This window comes from Pan paniscus, chromosome 5, assembly GCF_029289425.2.
Source record: "Pan paniscus chromosome 5, NHGRI_mPanPan1-v2.0_pri, whole genome shotgun sequence".
NCBI lineage: Eukaryota > Metazoa > Chordata > Mammalia > Primates > Hominidae > Pan > Pan paniscus.
This window is the reverse complement of record NC_073254.2, coordinates 136715739-136729462: the sequence shown is the minus strand read 5'-3', so window position 1 is coordinate 136729462 and position 13724 is coordinate 136715739. Positions and strand designations below refer to the sequence as shown.

General features: G+C 36.5%; 1 protein-coding gene and 1 pseudogene across 6 annotated transcripts in view; both read right to left on the bottom strand.

The window, feature by feature from the left end:
• The window catches only part of KPNA5 (karyopherin subunit alpha 5), a 64141-nt gene that overhangs the window by 26155 nt on the left and 24262 nt on the right, over positions 1-13724 (bottom strand). For all 6 annotated transcript variants that reach the window (XM_034962751.4, XM_063604997.1, XM_034962746.4 and 3 more), the window contains 2 exons: positions 13531-13662; positions 10522-10610 (listed from right to left, as the gene is read on the bottom strand). In XM_034962751.4, the coding sequence (XP_034818642.1) occupies positions 10522-10610; positions 13531-13662 (221 nt within the window). The remainder of the gene's footprint in view (positions 1-10521; positions 10611-13530; positions 13663-13724) is intronic.
• Positions 3267-3345, bottom strand: LOC112440321 (U2 spliceosomal RNA; annotated as a pseudogene).

Sequence of the window (13724 nt, the reverse complement as noted above, 5' to 3'; positions counted from 1 at the left end):
AGGCTGGTCTTGAACTCCCGACCTCGTGATCCACCTGCCTCAGGCTCCCAAAGTGCTAGGATTACAGGCGTGAACCACCACTCCCGGCCAGATTAATTTCTTTAATCATGAAAATAATATATTATATGAATTCAGAAAGCAAGGAATACAGTTTTAAATTATATAAAGATTACCTATTGACAAGAGAAGTTCTTTTGTTGTGTTTTTAACAGAGTATGTCTTAGTATTTTTTTACCTAGTTTGCAATGAACCTTGGTATCTACTGAGTACCTAAAATGAGAATTTTTCTTCTCAGCTCTTAAGGAGTTACTACTTATAGGTATTTTTTTCAAAGCATAACTTTATGTTTTAGTTATTTAAATAGGAGAGCCCCTAAAATAGTAGTAATTGAAACTTTTAGAGTTGTGGACCCCCTTGAGACCATAATGGATCCTTACCTTAGAAAAAAAGCACATACATCAAAATTTGGCATGCAATTTCAGGAGTTTGTTAACCTCCTAAGGACCTCCACAAACCTGCTAGAAGTACAAAGAACCTAGGTTAAAAAAATCCCTGTTTTAGAGTGACATATGCAAAAATGGTGCAGAATGGAACTCCAGGTGCTTGTCCCTCCCAGGAACACCAAGAAACTTGCAAACACTGTCAGAATCAAGTTTATTAGAACTCTGAAGATAGTCAAAAGTTTATGGCAACTAAGATAACTTTTAACCAGGAAAGGGCTGAAATGTAGTAGGAAAGCTTTCTGGCATTTTAACCTACTCTTACACAACCCCCTCCCCAGCCTGGCAGCAACCTTTAAGACAGCAGCCTGAGTTCTCACTGTGGGTTCCTGGTTCTGGAAGGAGTAGAGCAGAACTTGTTTCCAAGAAATTGTGTTTGTCTGTTTTGACCTGTTTGGAGGCTCCCTGAAAAACTGATGCAAAGGGCTTGCCTTTGTTTTGCATAACTGGGAATTCTCTCAGGGTGGAAAAGTAGCTTTGTAAATAAAGAATGGTCCTCAAAAACATTAAAAGGCAAATGAATGAGATGTTGAAACCTCAACAAAAGATACAGTTGAGGCAAACAAGACACATGTTGAAAACCTGGCTGGAAAGGTGGGGAGTAAGATACTTGGGCTATGAGGGATGGGAAAAGCTCCCACATGTATCAGACAATCTGAAGGCCCATGCACATGTCCAGGGCAGAGTCCACAATCAGAAAAAACATGAAGAGACCTACGCTTTTACTTCTAGTTTTCCTTTAGGCTTAGCACAAGCAGGGAGTAAAGTAGTGCTAAGTCATAGCTGTAATCAGCCTGACTAAGAATTGAAGAGGTGGCTCAATGCAGGGCCAATCTGTAAAAACCTGGAGACTTTTCTTTTTGTTTATTTTTGGCTCCAGATATTTAAAGCACTCTCTGCTGTCAAACCACTAGCTACCCACTGAGTTAAGGGAAAAGAGATTTCAGAGACCACGCATGACAAGGAATACAGGCTTTATAAAATTAATTTTAAAAGTCCCCAAATAAATAACTACAACAAGCAGCAACATGAAAACCTGGAAGGAGAGGAGAATCTGATTTCCATAGTTACCATAGTTACAATAATCAGTCCAGTTTTTCAACAAGAAATTATGAGGCATGCAAAGAAATTTTAAAAGTGTGGTCCATTAACAGTGAAATATATAAATTAAAAGAAATTTTCCCTGAGAAATCACAGACATTGGATTTACTATGCAAAGATTTTAAATTCATTGTCTAATATGTTCAAAAGAGCTAAAGGACCTATGCACAAAAAAACTAAAGAAAACTAGAAAAACAATGTCTCAACAAATAGAGAATCATCACTATGGAAACAGACATTATAAAAAGGAACTAAATAGGAATTATGAAGCTGTAAGTATAAAACTGAAATTAAAATTTCACTATAGGGGTTTGACAGCAGATTGAGCAGGGAGAAGAAAGAATCCACAACCCTAAGATAGGTTAATTGAAATTATTCAAACTGAGAAGCAGAAAGAAAAAGAATGACAAGAAATGAACACAGTCTAAGAAAGCTGTAAAATACCATCAAGCATACCAATATATGCATAATGGAAATCCAAGAAGAAAAGGAGCAAAAAGAATATCTGAAGAAATAATTACTGAAAACTTTTCAAACTTTATAAAAGAAATGAATCTACACATCCAAGAAGCTGAATAAACTCTAAGGATAAACTCAAAAAGACACATACCAAGACACAAGTAATCAAAAGACAAAGACAGAATCTTGAAAGCAAAAAGAGAGAAGTGAACCGTAGTGTACAAAGATTCCTCATAAAGATCAATAGCCGATTTCTCATCAAAAATCATGAAGGACAGAGGCAATGGGATGACATATTTAAAGTGCTGCTCTCAACCAAGACTTCAATATCCAGCAAAACAATCCTTCCAAACAGAAGGAGAAAGTGAGATTCCCACATGAGCAAAAGCTGAGGAAAGGCATCACTAGCAGATTGGCTTTACAAGAATAGCTAAAGGGAATCCTTTATGCTGAAATGAAAGGGCCATAAACAATACCTCAAAACCATACAAAGAAATAAAGAATACTGCTAAAGATAGCTACATAGGTAACTCTAAGAGCTAGTATTATGGATTTTTTGGTTTGTAATTCCTCTTTTTTTCCCTACATGACTTAAAAGTAAAATGCAAAAAAAAATCATTATAAATCTAGGGTATTGGGCACACAATGTATAATAATGCAATTTGTGGCAATAACAACTTAAGAAGGGTGAGACAGAAATGTATAGGAGTAGTGTTTTTGTATAATTTTGAAGGTAAACTGCAAGTAATTCAATCAAGGTGGTTACAAGTTTAAAGTGTTAATTATACTCCTTAGGGTACATTAAAAAAAACTTTTTAAAAAAATAGGAAAGGAAACAAGAAAGGAATCAATACTAAAAATTATTTAAAAAAAAAAGTGACATTTGGAAAACAAATAACAATGGCCAGGTGCTATGGCTCACACCTATAATCCCAGTGCCTTGGGAGGACAATGCAGGAGAATCGCTTGAGGCCAGGAGTTTAAGACCAGCCTAGGCAACGTAACGAGACTCTGTCTCTACAAAAGCTTACCTAATAATAAAATGGCAAAAGTAAGTCCCCATTTATCAGTAGTTATATTAAATGTAAATGAATTAAACTCTCAAATTAAAAGTAGTAACTGGCAGAATATATTAAACAAAACAAAACAAAACCCATAAGTCTACGATGCTGTCTACAAATGACTCATTTTAGAATCAAAGACATAAATAGGTTGAAAGTGAAATAGAAAAAGATTTTCCATGCAAATAATACACTTGATCTTAGCCAAAAGGCCGAGAAGCGATTTTCCATGCAAATAATAACAGAGATCCGAATAGTTACACTAATGAGACAAACTAGACTGTAAGTCAAAAATTGTTTTCAGAGACAAAGAAGAACATCATATATTGATAAAAAGTCAATCTATCAGGAAGAAGTAACACATGGGTCAGATGTGGTGGCTCATGCTTGTAATCCCAGCACTTTGGGAGGCCAAAAGTTCGAGACCAGTCTGACCAACATGGTGAGACCCATCTCTACTAAAGATACAAAAATTAGCTGGGCATGGTGGCATGTGTCTGTGGTCCCTGCTATTCAGGAGGCTGAGGCAGGAGAATCACTTAAACCTGGGGGCGGAGGTTCAATGAGCCGAGGCTGCACCACTGCACTCCAGCCTGGGCAACAGAGCAAGATTCTGTCTCAAAAAGAAAAAGAAGTATCACTTAAAAACTTACATGGTCTAGGCCGAGCGCAGTGGCTCACGCCTGTAATCCCAACACTTCGGGAGACCTAGGCACGTGGATCACGTGAGGCAGGGATTTGAGACCAGCCGGGCCAACGTGGCGAAACCTCATTTCTACTAAAAATACAAAAATTAGCTGGGCTTGGTGGCACATGCCGGTAATCCCAGCTACTCAGGAGGCTTTGGGAGACCAAGGCAGGCAGATCACTTGAGCTCTGATAAATTTTTGAAAAGTGAAATCATAAAAAGTATCTTCTCTGACAACAATGGAATGAAACTAAAAATACAGAGAGAAAACTAGAAAATTCAGAACTATGAGTAGAGTAACATACTCTTAAATAACTAGTGAGTTAAAACACACACACACACACACATATGCAGAAAATACTTTGAGATAAATAAAAAATAAAAACACACCAAAACTTAAGGGATGTAGTGAAATTAATACTCAGAAAAAAATTTATAGTTGTTAACACCCCATATGAAAAAAGATAACCTTCCACCTTCAGAAATTATAAAAATTAGAGTAAACAAAACTCATAGCTAGCAGGAGGAAGAAAATAAAGTTAAGACCAGAGATAAAATACAGAATAGAAAAACACTACAGAAAATCAACTAAACAAAAAGGCAGTTCTTTGACCAAAAAAAAAAAAAAAAAATCAACAAAAACAAGCCTTTATCTAGATGGACAAAAGGAAAAAGATTCATATTACTACAATTTGGCTGGGCGCGGTGGCTCACACCTGTAATCCCAGCACTTCAGGAGGCTGAGGCAAGCAGATCACCTGAGGTCAGGAGTTCAAGACCAGCCTGGCCAACATGGTGAAACCATGTCTCTACAAAAATGCAAAAATTAGCCAGGCATGGTGGCATGCACCTGTAATCCCAGCTACTTGGGAGGCGGAGGTGAAAGAATCGCTTGAACCCGGGAGGCGGAGTGTGCAGTGAGTCGAGATCATGCCATTACACTCCAGCCTGTGCAACAGAGCAAGACTCCAACTCAAAAAAAAAAAAAAATATATATATATATAATAATATTACTACAATTAAGAATGAAAGTAGAGACATTACTATCAGCACTTCAACAAAAAAAATTATATGAGAATATTATCATCAAAAGCCAAGAAAGATAAGCTGGAAGAAATGAAAAACCACTTAGAAACACAGAAACTACCAAACTGACTTAAGAATAGAAAATCTAAATAGAACTATAACAAGATATAGAATTCTAATCAAACACTTCCCAAAAAGGAAAAGTCCAGCACCAGATGGCTTCACTGGTGAATTCTACCAAACATTAATGAATAATTCTCAAACCCTTTCAAAAAATAAGAGAACACTTAAAATAATGGAAAGAATGTAACTGGATTATTTGTAACTCAAAGGATAAAAGCTTGAAGGCATAGATACTCCATTATGTGCTTATTTCACATTGAATGCCTGTATCAAAACACCGCGTGTACCCCATAAACAAACATATCTACTATGTAGCCGCAAAATTTTTTTAAAAAAAAAGAGAACACTTCCTCATCAATTCTATGAGGATAGCATTACCCTGATACCAAAGACAAAGACATCAAAACAAAAGTTACAAAAGAAAAAATATTTCTTTGGAATATACATACAAAAATCCTCAACAAAATTCTAGGAAACTGAATCTAGCAGCTTATACTATGACCACATGGCATTTAACCAAGCAATGCAAGGAAGGTTCAAGATACAAATATCAATCAAAATAATAAACCATATTAATATAATGAATTTAAAAAAACAAGTTATCTCATTGGATGCAAAAAGTATTTAAAAGAGCTCAACATCCTTTTATGATAAAAACACTAAACAGGTCAGGCACAGTGACTCATGCCTGTAATCCCAGCACCTTGGGAGGTCGAGGCGGGCGGATCACGAGGTTAGGAGATCGAGACCATCCTGGCCAACATGGTGAAACCCTGTCTCTACTAAAAATACAAAAATTAGCTGGGCGTGGTAGTGCACGCTTGTAGTCCCAGCTACCTGGGAGGCTGAGGCAGGAGAATTGAACCCAGGAGGCAGAGGCTGCAGTGAGCCAAGATCATGCCACTGTACTCAAGCCTGGCGACAGAGCATGACTCCGTCTCGGAAAAAAAAAGAAATAGAAGGAAACTACCTCAACAGGATAAAGGGCATTTATCAAAAACCATAGCTAACATCAAACTGAATGGTGAAAGAGTTAGTTTTTACTCTGAGATAAGAAAGAAGACAAAGACACTCATTTTTGCCACTTCTAAATAACATTGTAATGGAAGCTCTATCCAAAGCAACTGTGCAACAAAAAGAATTCACACAGCCAACTTGGAAAGCAAGAAATGAAACTATCTTTTTTTAAAAAAAATTTAGAGATGGAGTCTTACTATGTTGCACAGGCTAGAGTGCAGTGACTATTCACAAGCATTATTATAGTGCACTACAGCCTCAAATGATCTTGACCTCAAATTCGACTTCAAGACCAGCCTGGCCAACGTGATGAAACTCCATTTCTACCAAAAATACAAAAATCAGCCAGGCATGGTGGTGCACACCTGTATTCCCAGCTACTTGGGAGAGTTGAGGCATGAGAACTGCTTGAACCCGGGAGGCTCCTGACCTCAAACGACCCTCCCTACTCAGCCTCCCAAGTATCTGAGACTACAGGCATGTGCCATTATGCTCAGCAATGAAACTAACATTATTGACAGATGACATGATCTAATATATGGAAATCCACAACAATCTACAAAAAAACTATTAGTGTTAATAAATTCAACAAAGTTACAGGATGCAAGATCAACATACAGGCCAGGTGTGGTGGCTCACACTTGTAATCCCAGAGTTTTGGGAGGTCAAGGGGGGATGGATCACTTGAGGCCAGGAGTTCAAGACCAGCCTGGCCAACATGGTGAAACTCCGTCTCTACTAAAAATACAAAAATTAGCCAGGTATGGTTGTACACGACTGTAATCCCAGCTACTTGGGAGGCTGAGGCACGAGAATCGCTTGAACCTGGGAGGCACAGACTGCAGTAAGCCAAGATTACGCCACTGCACTCCAGCCTAGGTGACAGAGCAAGACCCTGTCTCAAATTAAATAAAAAAAAAATAATCAACACACAAAAATCAGTTGTATTTCTATACACTACCAAGGAACAAGTCAAAAAAGAAATTAAGAAAACAACTTCATTTACATTTGAATAAAAAAGAATAAAATACTTTTGAATACATTTAACCAAAGAGGTATAAGACCTGTTTACTAAAATCTACAAAATGTTGTTAAAATTAAAGACCTTAATTAATTAAAAGATTTCCCAGGTTCATGAATTGGAAGCCTTAATATTATTAAGATGGCAATACTGCTCAAAGTGATCTACAGAGTAAATGAAACCCCTATCAAAATGACAATGACCTTTTTATAGAAATGAAAAAGTCAACTTACACCCACTAAGATGATCTAAATCAGAATAACAGATAATATGTGTTGGTGATGATATAGAGAAATTAGAACACTCATACATTGCTAGGAGAATGTAAAATGGTACAGCTGCTGTGAAAAAGTTTGGTAGTCTCTAAAAAATTAAAGATAGAATTACCATATTACCAAATTCCACTCCTACGTATTTACATACCCACAAGAATTAAAAACCAGTACTGAGACAAAACCTTGTACATGAATGTTCATAGGAGCACTATTTACAGTAGTCAAAAGGTGGACACACCGAAGTGTCCATCTATTAATGAATGAACAAAATGTGGCACATGCATAAAATGGAATATAATTCAGCCATAAAAAGAACGAAGTCCTGATACATTCACTATAATATGGATGAACCTTGAAAACAGTAAGCTAAAAGAAGCCAGACACAAAGGTAATATATTGTATGATTCCACTTATGTGATATATACAGTATACATAGAGAGAGAAAACAGATTTGTAGTTTCCAAGGCACAAGGTGATGGCAAAACGGGATGTGACTGCTTAATGGGTACTGGGTTTCTGTTTAAGGTGGTAAAAAAATTCTGGAACTAGATAGTAGTGATAGTTGTACAATGTTGTAAATCTACTTACTGCCACTAAATTGTATACTTTAAAATGGTTAAACTGGTTACATGTATTCTATTACACTAGAAAAAGTTTCTGTTCTAAAGGCTTTCCTAAAAATAGATGTTAGATTTCCCCAAAATACAACAGATTTAGAAATAAAATAGTTATACTGCTTTTGTATGCTAAGAGTTGACAATTTTTTCAGTAAATATTTTAGGGTTTGCAGGCCCTCCTTCTCGTTTTTATTACTCACCTATGCTGATGTAGCATGAAAGCAACCAAAGACATTAAGTAAGTGAATAGGTGTGACTGTGTTCCGATAAAACTTAATTTACAAAAACGTGAAGCAAGCCAGATTTGACCTGAGAGATAAAAGCTGGCCAACCCCTGTTGTATACTATTGTTCTTTTTTTGTATTAATGGGGTTATTATGAGAAAGTACAAATATGCTACATTATAAATTAAAGTTGAGTTAAATTACAGCAAAATTGTATCAGGATAGTTTATAGTAGTAAAAGATTTACATTTACTGAGAATCAAATGAATACTAATAAAATAAATTAAAATATCACTCAAACAGATAAAATGATACATTAATAAGTTTTACATTTACTTAAGCATTACTAAATGTGAATTACAATGTGAACAACAAATAATGCATAATCATTTTTTTTTTTTTTGAGACAGTCTCTCGCTCTGTCACCCAAGTTGGAGTGCAGTGGCGCGATCTTGGCTCACTGCAAGCTCCACCTCCTGGGTACAAGCCATCCTCCTGCCTCAGCCTCCCGAGTAGCTGGGACTACAGGCGCCTGCCACCACACCCGGCTAATTTTTTATATTTTTAGTAGAGATGGGGTTTCACCGTGTTAGCCAGGATGGTCTCGATCTCCTGACCTCATGACCCACCCAACTCGGCCTCCCCAAAGTGCTGGGATTACAGGCGTGAGCCACTGCGCCCGGCCTGCATAATCATTTTTTAAGCTGAAAATTTTTCCTTTTGCCCAACTCCAGAGAGAGTATCTAACTTAACTTCCTTTTAATTACTTTTCTTATTTTTTTAAATACTTTGAAACTTTCTAAGATGAAGTTTTATAATGAAACTCTGAAACTTTCCAACTTTTTAATACCCTTTTTGGAAATTATTATTATTATCTGAAATGGAGTTTCGCTCTTGTTGCCCAGGCTGGAGTGCAATGGCATGATCTCAGGTCACCACAACCTCCACCTCCTGGGTACAAGCGATTCTGCTGCCTCAGCCTCTTGAGTAGCTGGGATTACAAGCATGCACCACCACACCCAGCTAATTTTGTATTTTCGGTAGAGACGGGGTTTCTCCATGTTGGTCAGGCTGGTCTCGAACTCCTGACCTCAGGGGATCCACCCGCCTTGGCCTCCCAGGGTGCTGGGATTACAGGCGTGAGCCACCACGCCCAGCCTGAAATTGTTTTTATAACTATTACTACATAGCTGGGTACTGGTTATTCTTCCTTTGTTTTATTTTTTAGTTTGGTTTCTTCAGTCATGGTTAAAAGACTCCTTAGGACATTTAAAGAGATTAGACCTAAGAAATGTTTACTACTTCATAAACCACTACCTACTTGAGATATTAACAAATAATAAAATGACATAGAGACAGAACAACAAAAACAAAAAGTGCTCAGTTAATTTATATACCACATAAATCAGGTGAGACAAGTCTCAAATTGAAACTTTAAGAGATGTTTTTAATAGTACAGACTTCAAAATGATTCATATTGAACTCTAAATCAGTACTTTCTTTTATAGCTCAGCTAAATTCTCAATTACTATGGACCATTAACTTTAAGCCCATAATAAATGAAATTATAGTGAGTAGTTCAGTGGTTTGTACACAGATCTTCGATTAATATTGGTTAAGTGAAACCATGCCAAGAAATAACTTCTGTCCACAGAAAGCTAGAGTAAAATGTTTTTTGAAAACTAGTGTCTAGAAATTTATTCTTCCTATTCAATTCCTCAGCTGGAGAGCATGGAAAACGCACCTCCATGCAGAAATGAAGAGTAAAATATTTACTTCTAACCATCTCCTCGATTAGTATTTTTCTTCACTACCTGCCATTAGCATTTATCCTACATAAAGATCCTCTTAATCATAAACAATATGTATAAACCTGTATTTCAAAAAATTTTATGTCATTTCTATAAAGGACCTTACATTATAGGGTAATTTCTGTTTTAAAAAAATACGTAAAGTAGTAGAAGAAACTACTAGATAAATCACTTGAAGTAAAACTCTAATCCTGAAAGAAAAATCTCTATCTTAAAATCTTGGTTCTTTTAATAAAATTTAAAACATACTGACATCCTAAATATACTGTCTGTTCAAGTATTAAGGATTCCCTACTATAGCAATATGTAAATTTTATCGTATTATAAACTACTATATATCCTTGTTTTTGCAGAATAATTATTTTAGATCAGTAAGCATCAAGTAAGCAATGACCACCGTTACGTGTGGTTTAAGGGAACATAAAAGACAGAGATAAAAATTTGAAAATTTCTCTTGGTTCTACCTACTGTCAAGCTACTGCAGGCTTGATAACCATAAGACAAATTTACAAGTATGACTGAAGAACTTAATTATGTATGTAGAATATCGTGGAGTATATAGTTTTTGATACATACTTAATTGTGATAAAGTACTTACTCTAAAAGAGGTGGAAGTATTTCACAATTCAAAACAAAATCTCTGCATTCTGCATTGTCACCAGCAATATTACCAAGTGCCCAAACAGCCTTAGGAAAAAAAAAAATTATCTTAAGACAATATTTTAAATTAGAGGCTTTCCTTTAGGAATGAGATTTTAGTACACAATGAACAAAGCAAGTTTCTGATATGTTAAAAAAAAACAGTAGAAAAGAAAAACTTTTAAAATTCAATTTAATATTTTTATTCAAATTGAAAGATAGGACATTTAAAAAGTTTTCCAGCTGAACAAGCTGGCTCACGCGTGTAATCCCAGCACTTTGGCAAGCTGAGGTGGACAGATCGCTTGAGTCTAGGAGTTCAAAACCAGCCTGGGCAACATGGTAAAACTCTGTCTCTACTGAAAAATGACAAAAATTAGCTGGGTGTGGTGGCACGCACCTGTCATCTCAGCTACTTAGGAGGCTAAGGTGGCAGGATCACTTGAGCCCAGGAGGCAGAGGTTGCAATGAGCCTTGCTCCACCTTGGGCAACAGAGTGAAACCCTGTCTCCAAAAAAAAAGTTTTCCTTGCATATTAGTGAAATATCTATACTGTTCAACAAAGAGCATAGTTTACTATGAATTTACATGGAGAGACAAAATACATCTATTTAGCAAATTTTCCAATTATAATCATGCACTGCATAACATTTTAGTCAATGACAGACTGCACATAAGATGGTAGTCTCATAATATTATAACACCATTATCTTTACTGTACCTTTTGCATGTGTAGATACACAAATACTTACCACTGTATATACAATTGTCTATAGTAGGTCGGGTGCAGTGGCTCATGCCTGTAATTCCAGCACTTTGGGAGGTGAGGTGGGCAGATCACTTGAGGTCAGGAGTTTGCGAGCAGCCTGGCCAACATGGTGAAACCCCATTCCTACTAAAAATACAAAAACTAGCTGGGTGTGATTGCAGGTGCCTGTAATCCCAGCTATTCAGGAGGCTGAAGCATAAGAACTGCTTGAAACCCAGGAGGTGGTGGTTGCAGTGAGCTGAGATCATGTCACTGCACTGCAGCCTGAGTGACACAGCAAGACTCTGTCTCAAAAAAAAAAAAAAAATTGCCTACAGCATTTAGTACAGTAACATGCTGTATAGGTTTGTAGACTGGATGCAAAAGGCCATACTATAAACCATCCAGGTTTGTGTAAATAGACTCCATGGAATTTGCACAATGATGAAAATGTATTTCTCAGAACACATATTCATTTATTAAATTTCAATTAGGTAAGAAATTATGCAAATGCAAATTATCATTTTATTTTATTCTCACCATAAACTTTTCATGTTGGTACAAAAGTAGACATTTTACTTTTCAATTGGGAAAGTTTTATTTTAATGTTTAAAACATAAGTTAGTATTTTTAACATCTACTCTAGACCTAAGATTTTTTTGTTTGTTTTTAAGAAAAACCTTTAAACTAAAGATATTTTCTACCTTGTGGAATATAATATTCTGTTGGTGGAGATCTTAATTGGTATAATATTCTTGGAGTCTGACTTTGAAATACATAGTAAGAGCTTTAAAAAATTTATCTTTTGACCGGGCGCGGTGGCTCACACCTGTAATCCCAGCACTTTGGGAGGCCTAGGCGGGCAGATCACCTGAAGTCAGGAGTTCGAAACCAGCCTGGCCAACATGGTGAAACACCATCTCTATTAGAAATACAAAAACTAGCCGGGCGTGGTGGCAGGCGCCTGTAATCCCAGCTACTCGGAAGGCTGAGGCAGGAGAATGGCTTGAACCTGGAAAGTGGAGGTTGCAGTGAGCCGAGATCGCGCCATTGCACTCCAGCGTGGGGGACGAGAGCAAGACTTCATCTCAAAAAAAAAAAAAATTTATCTTTTGACGGGGTAGTCATTTTTCCTAGTAAAATAATCAAAAGGTACATAAAGAGTGATGACATATAATGATATTCATCACAATATTAATAACACCACCAATAAGCTAGAAATAATCCAAATGTACAACAATTGAGGAACAGATGGCAAATTATGGTACATATCTGAGCAGATATTGAGTAACCAGTAAAATTTCCATGGAAGAATAATTACTGCCATAAAAAAAGGCTCCCAATATTAGTGTTAACTGAAAAAATATATATAAAATGAAATGATGAATAAAATGGGAGACAAAACAACAGATTTATGTACATAAAAATGATGCAAAAAAATGTTAAATGACTTGATTTTATTTAGATGGTACAATTATATGTAATTAAATTTTACCTCTTACAACAAAACTTTATTCATTAAGTTTATTAAAAAATGGTTCTATTCAAAGTAATGTGATATTCTTAAAACAAACAACAAAATAATCTACATATATGCAGAGAACAAGAAGTCAAACCAGTTTAGCTTTAAAACCCGGCTCTGCCATTCGTTGTGACTTTAGGTAAGTTACTAACTTTTGAGTCTCAGTATACACTTTTTTTTTGAAACAAATCTCGCTCTGTCGCCCAGGCTGGAGTGCAGTGGCATGATCTCGGCTCTCTGCAACCTCTGCCTCCCAGGCTCAAGGAATTCTTGTGCCTCAGCTTCTTGAGGAGCTGTGGCACCACGCCTGGCTAATTTTTGTATTTTTAGCAGAGCTGGGATTTTGCCATGTTGGCCAGGCTGGTCTCAAACTCCTGGCCTCAAGTGATCTGCTCACCTCAGCTTTCCCAAGTGCTGAGAATACAGGCATGAGCCACCATGCCCAGCCTCAGTATGCACTTTTATAAACAGGAATAGTAATTCCTATGCTAGCTGTGATCACACTCACGGAGAACCCAGGATTATGTCTGGAACTGTTCATTCTTCCTCCCTTCTAACTTAACACCAAAACACTACTATAATTTAATGCAATATACAGCAATTAGAAACAAAAATGAATTACACATCGTAATTACAAATGGTACTTTCAAGAGAAAACTGATTTCTAGTACATATAACAATACAAATTAGAGACGTACCTGTTCCTGAACATCTTCATGTTCAGAATTAAGAAGTTTGATAAAAATCGGAACAGCCCCAGTTTCAATCACTACCTTGGTATGCAGAAAAGTTCCAGATGCTATATTTGTTAATGCCCATGCAGCTTCAAACTAAGAAGAAAAAAAAGGTAAAATAAATGAAAGAACCAAAGAATTGTCAGAAAGGCAAAGAA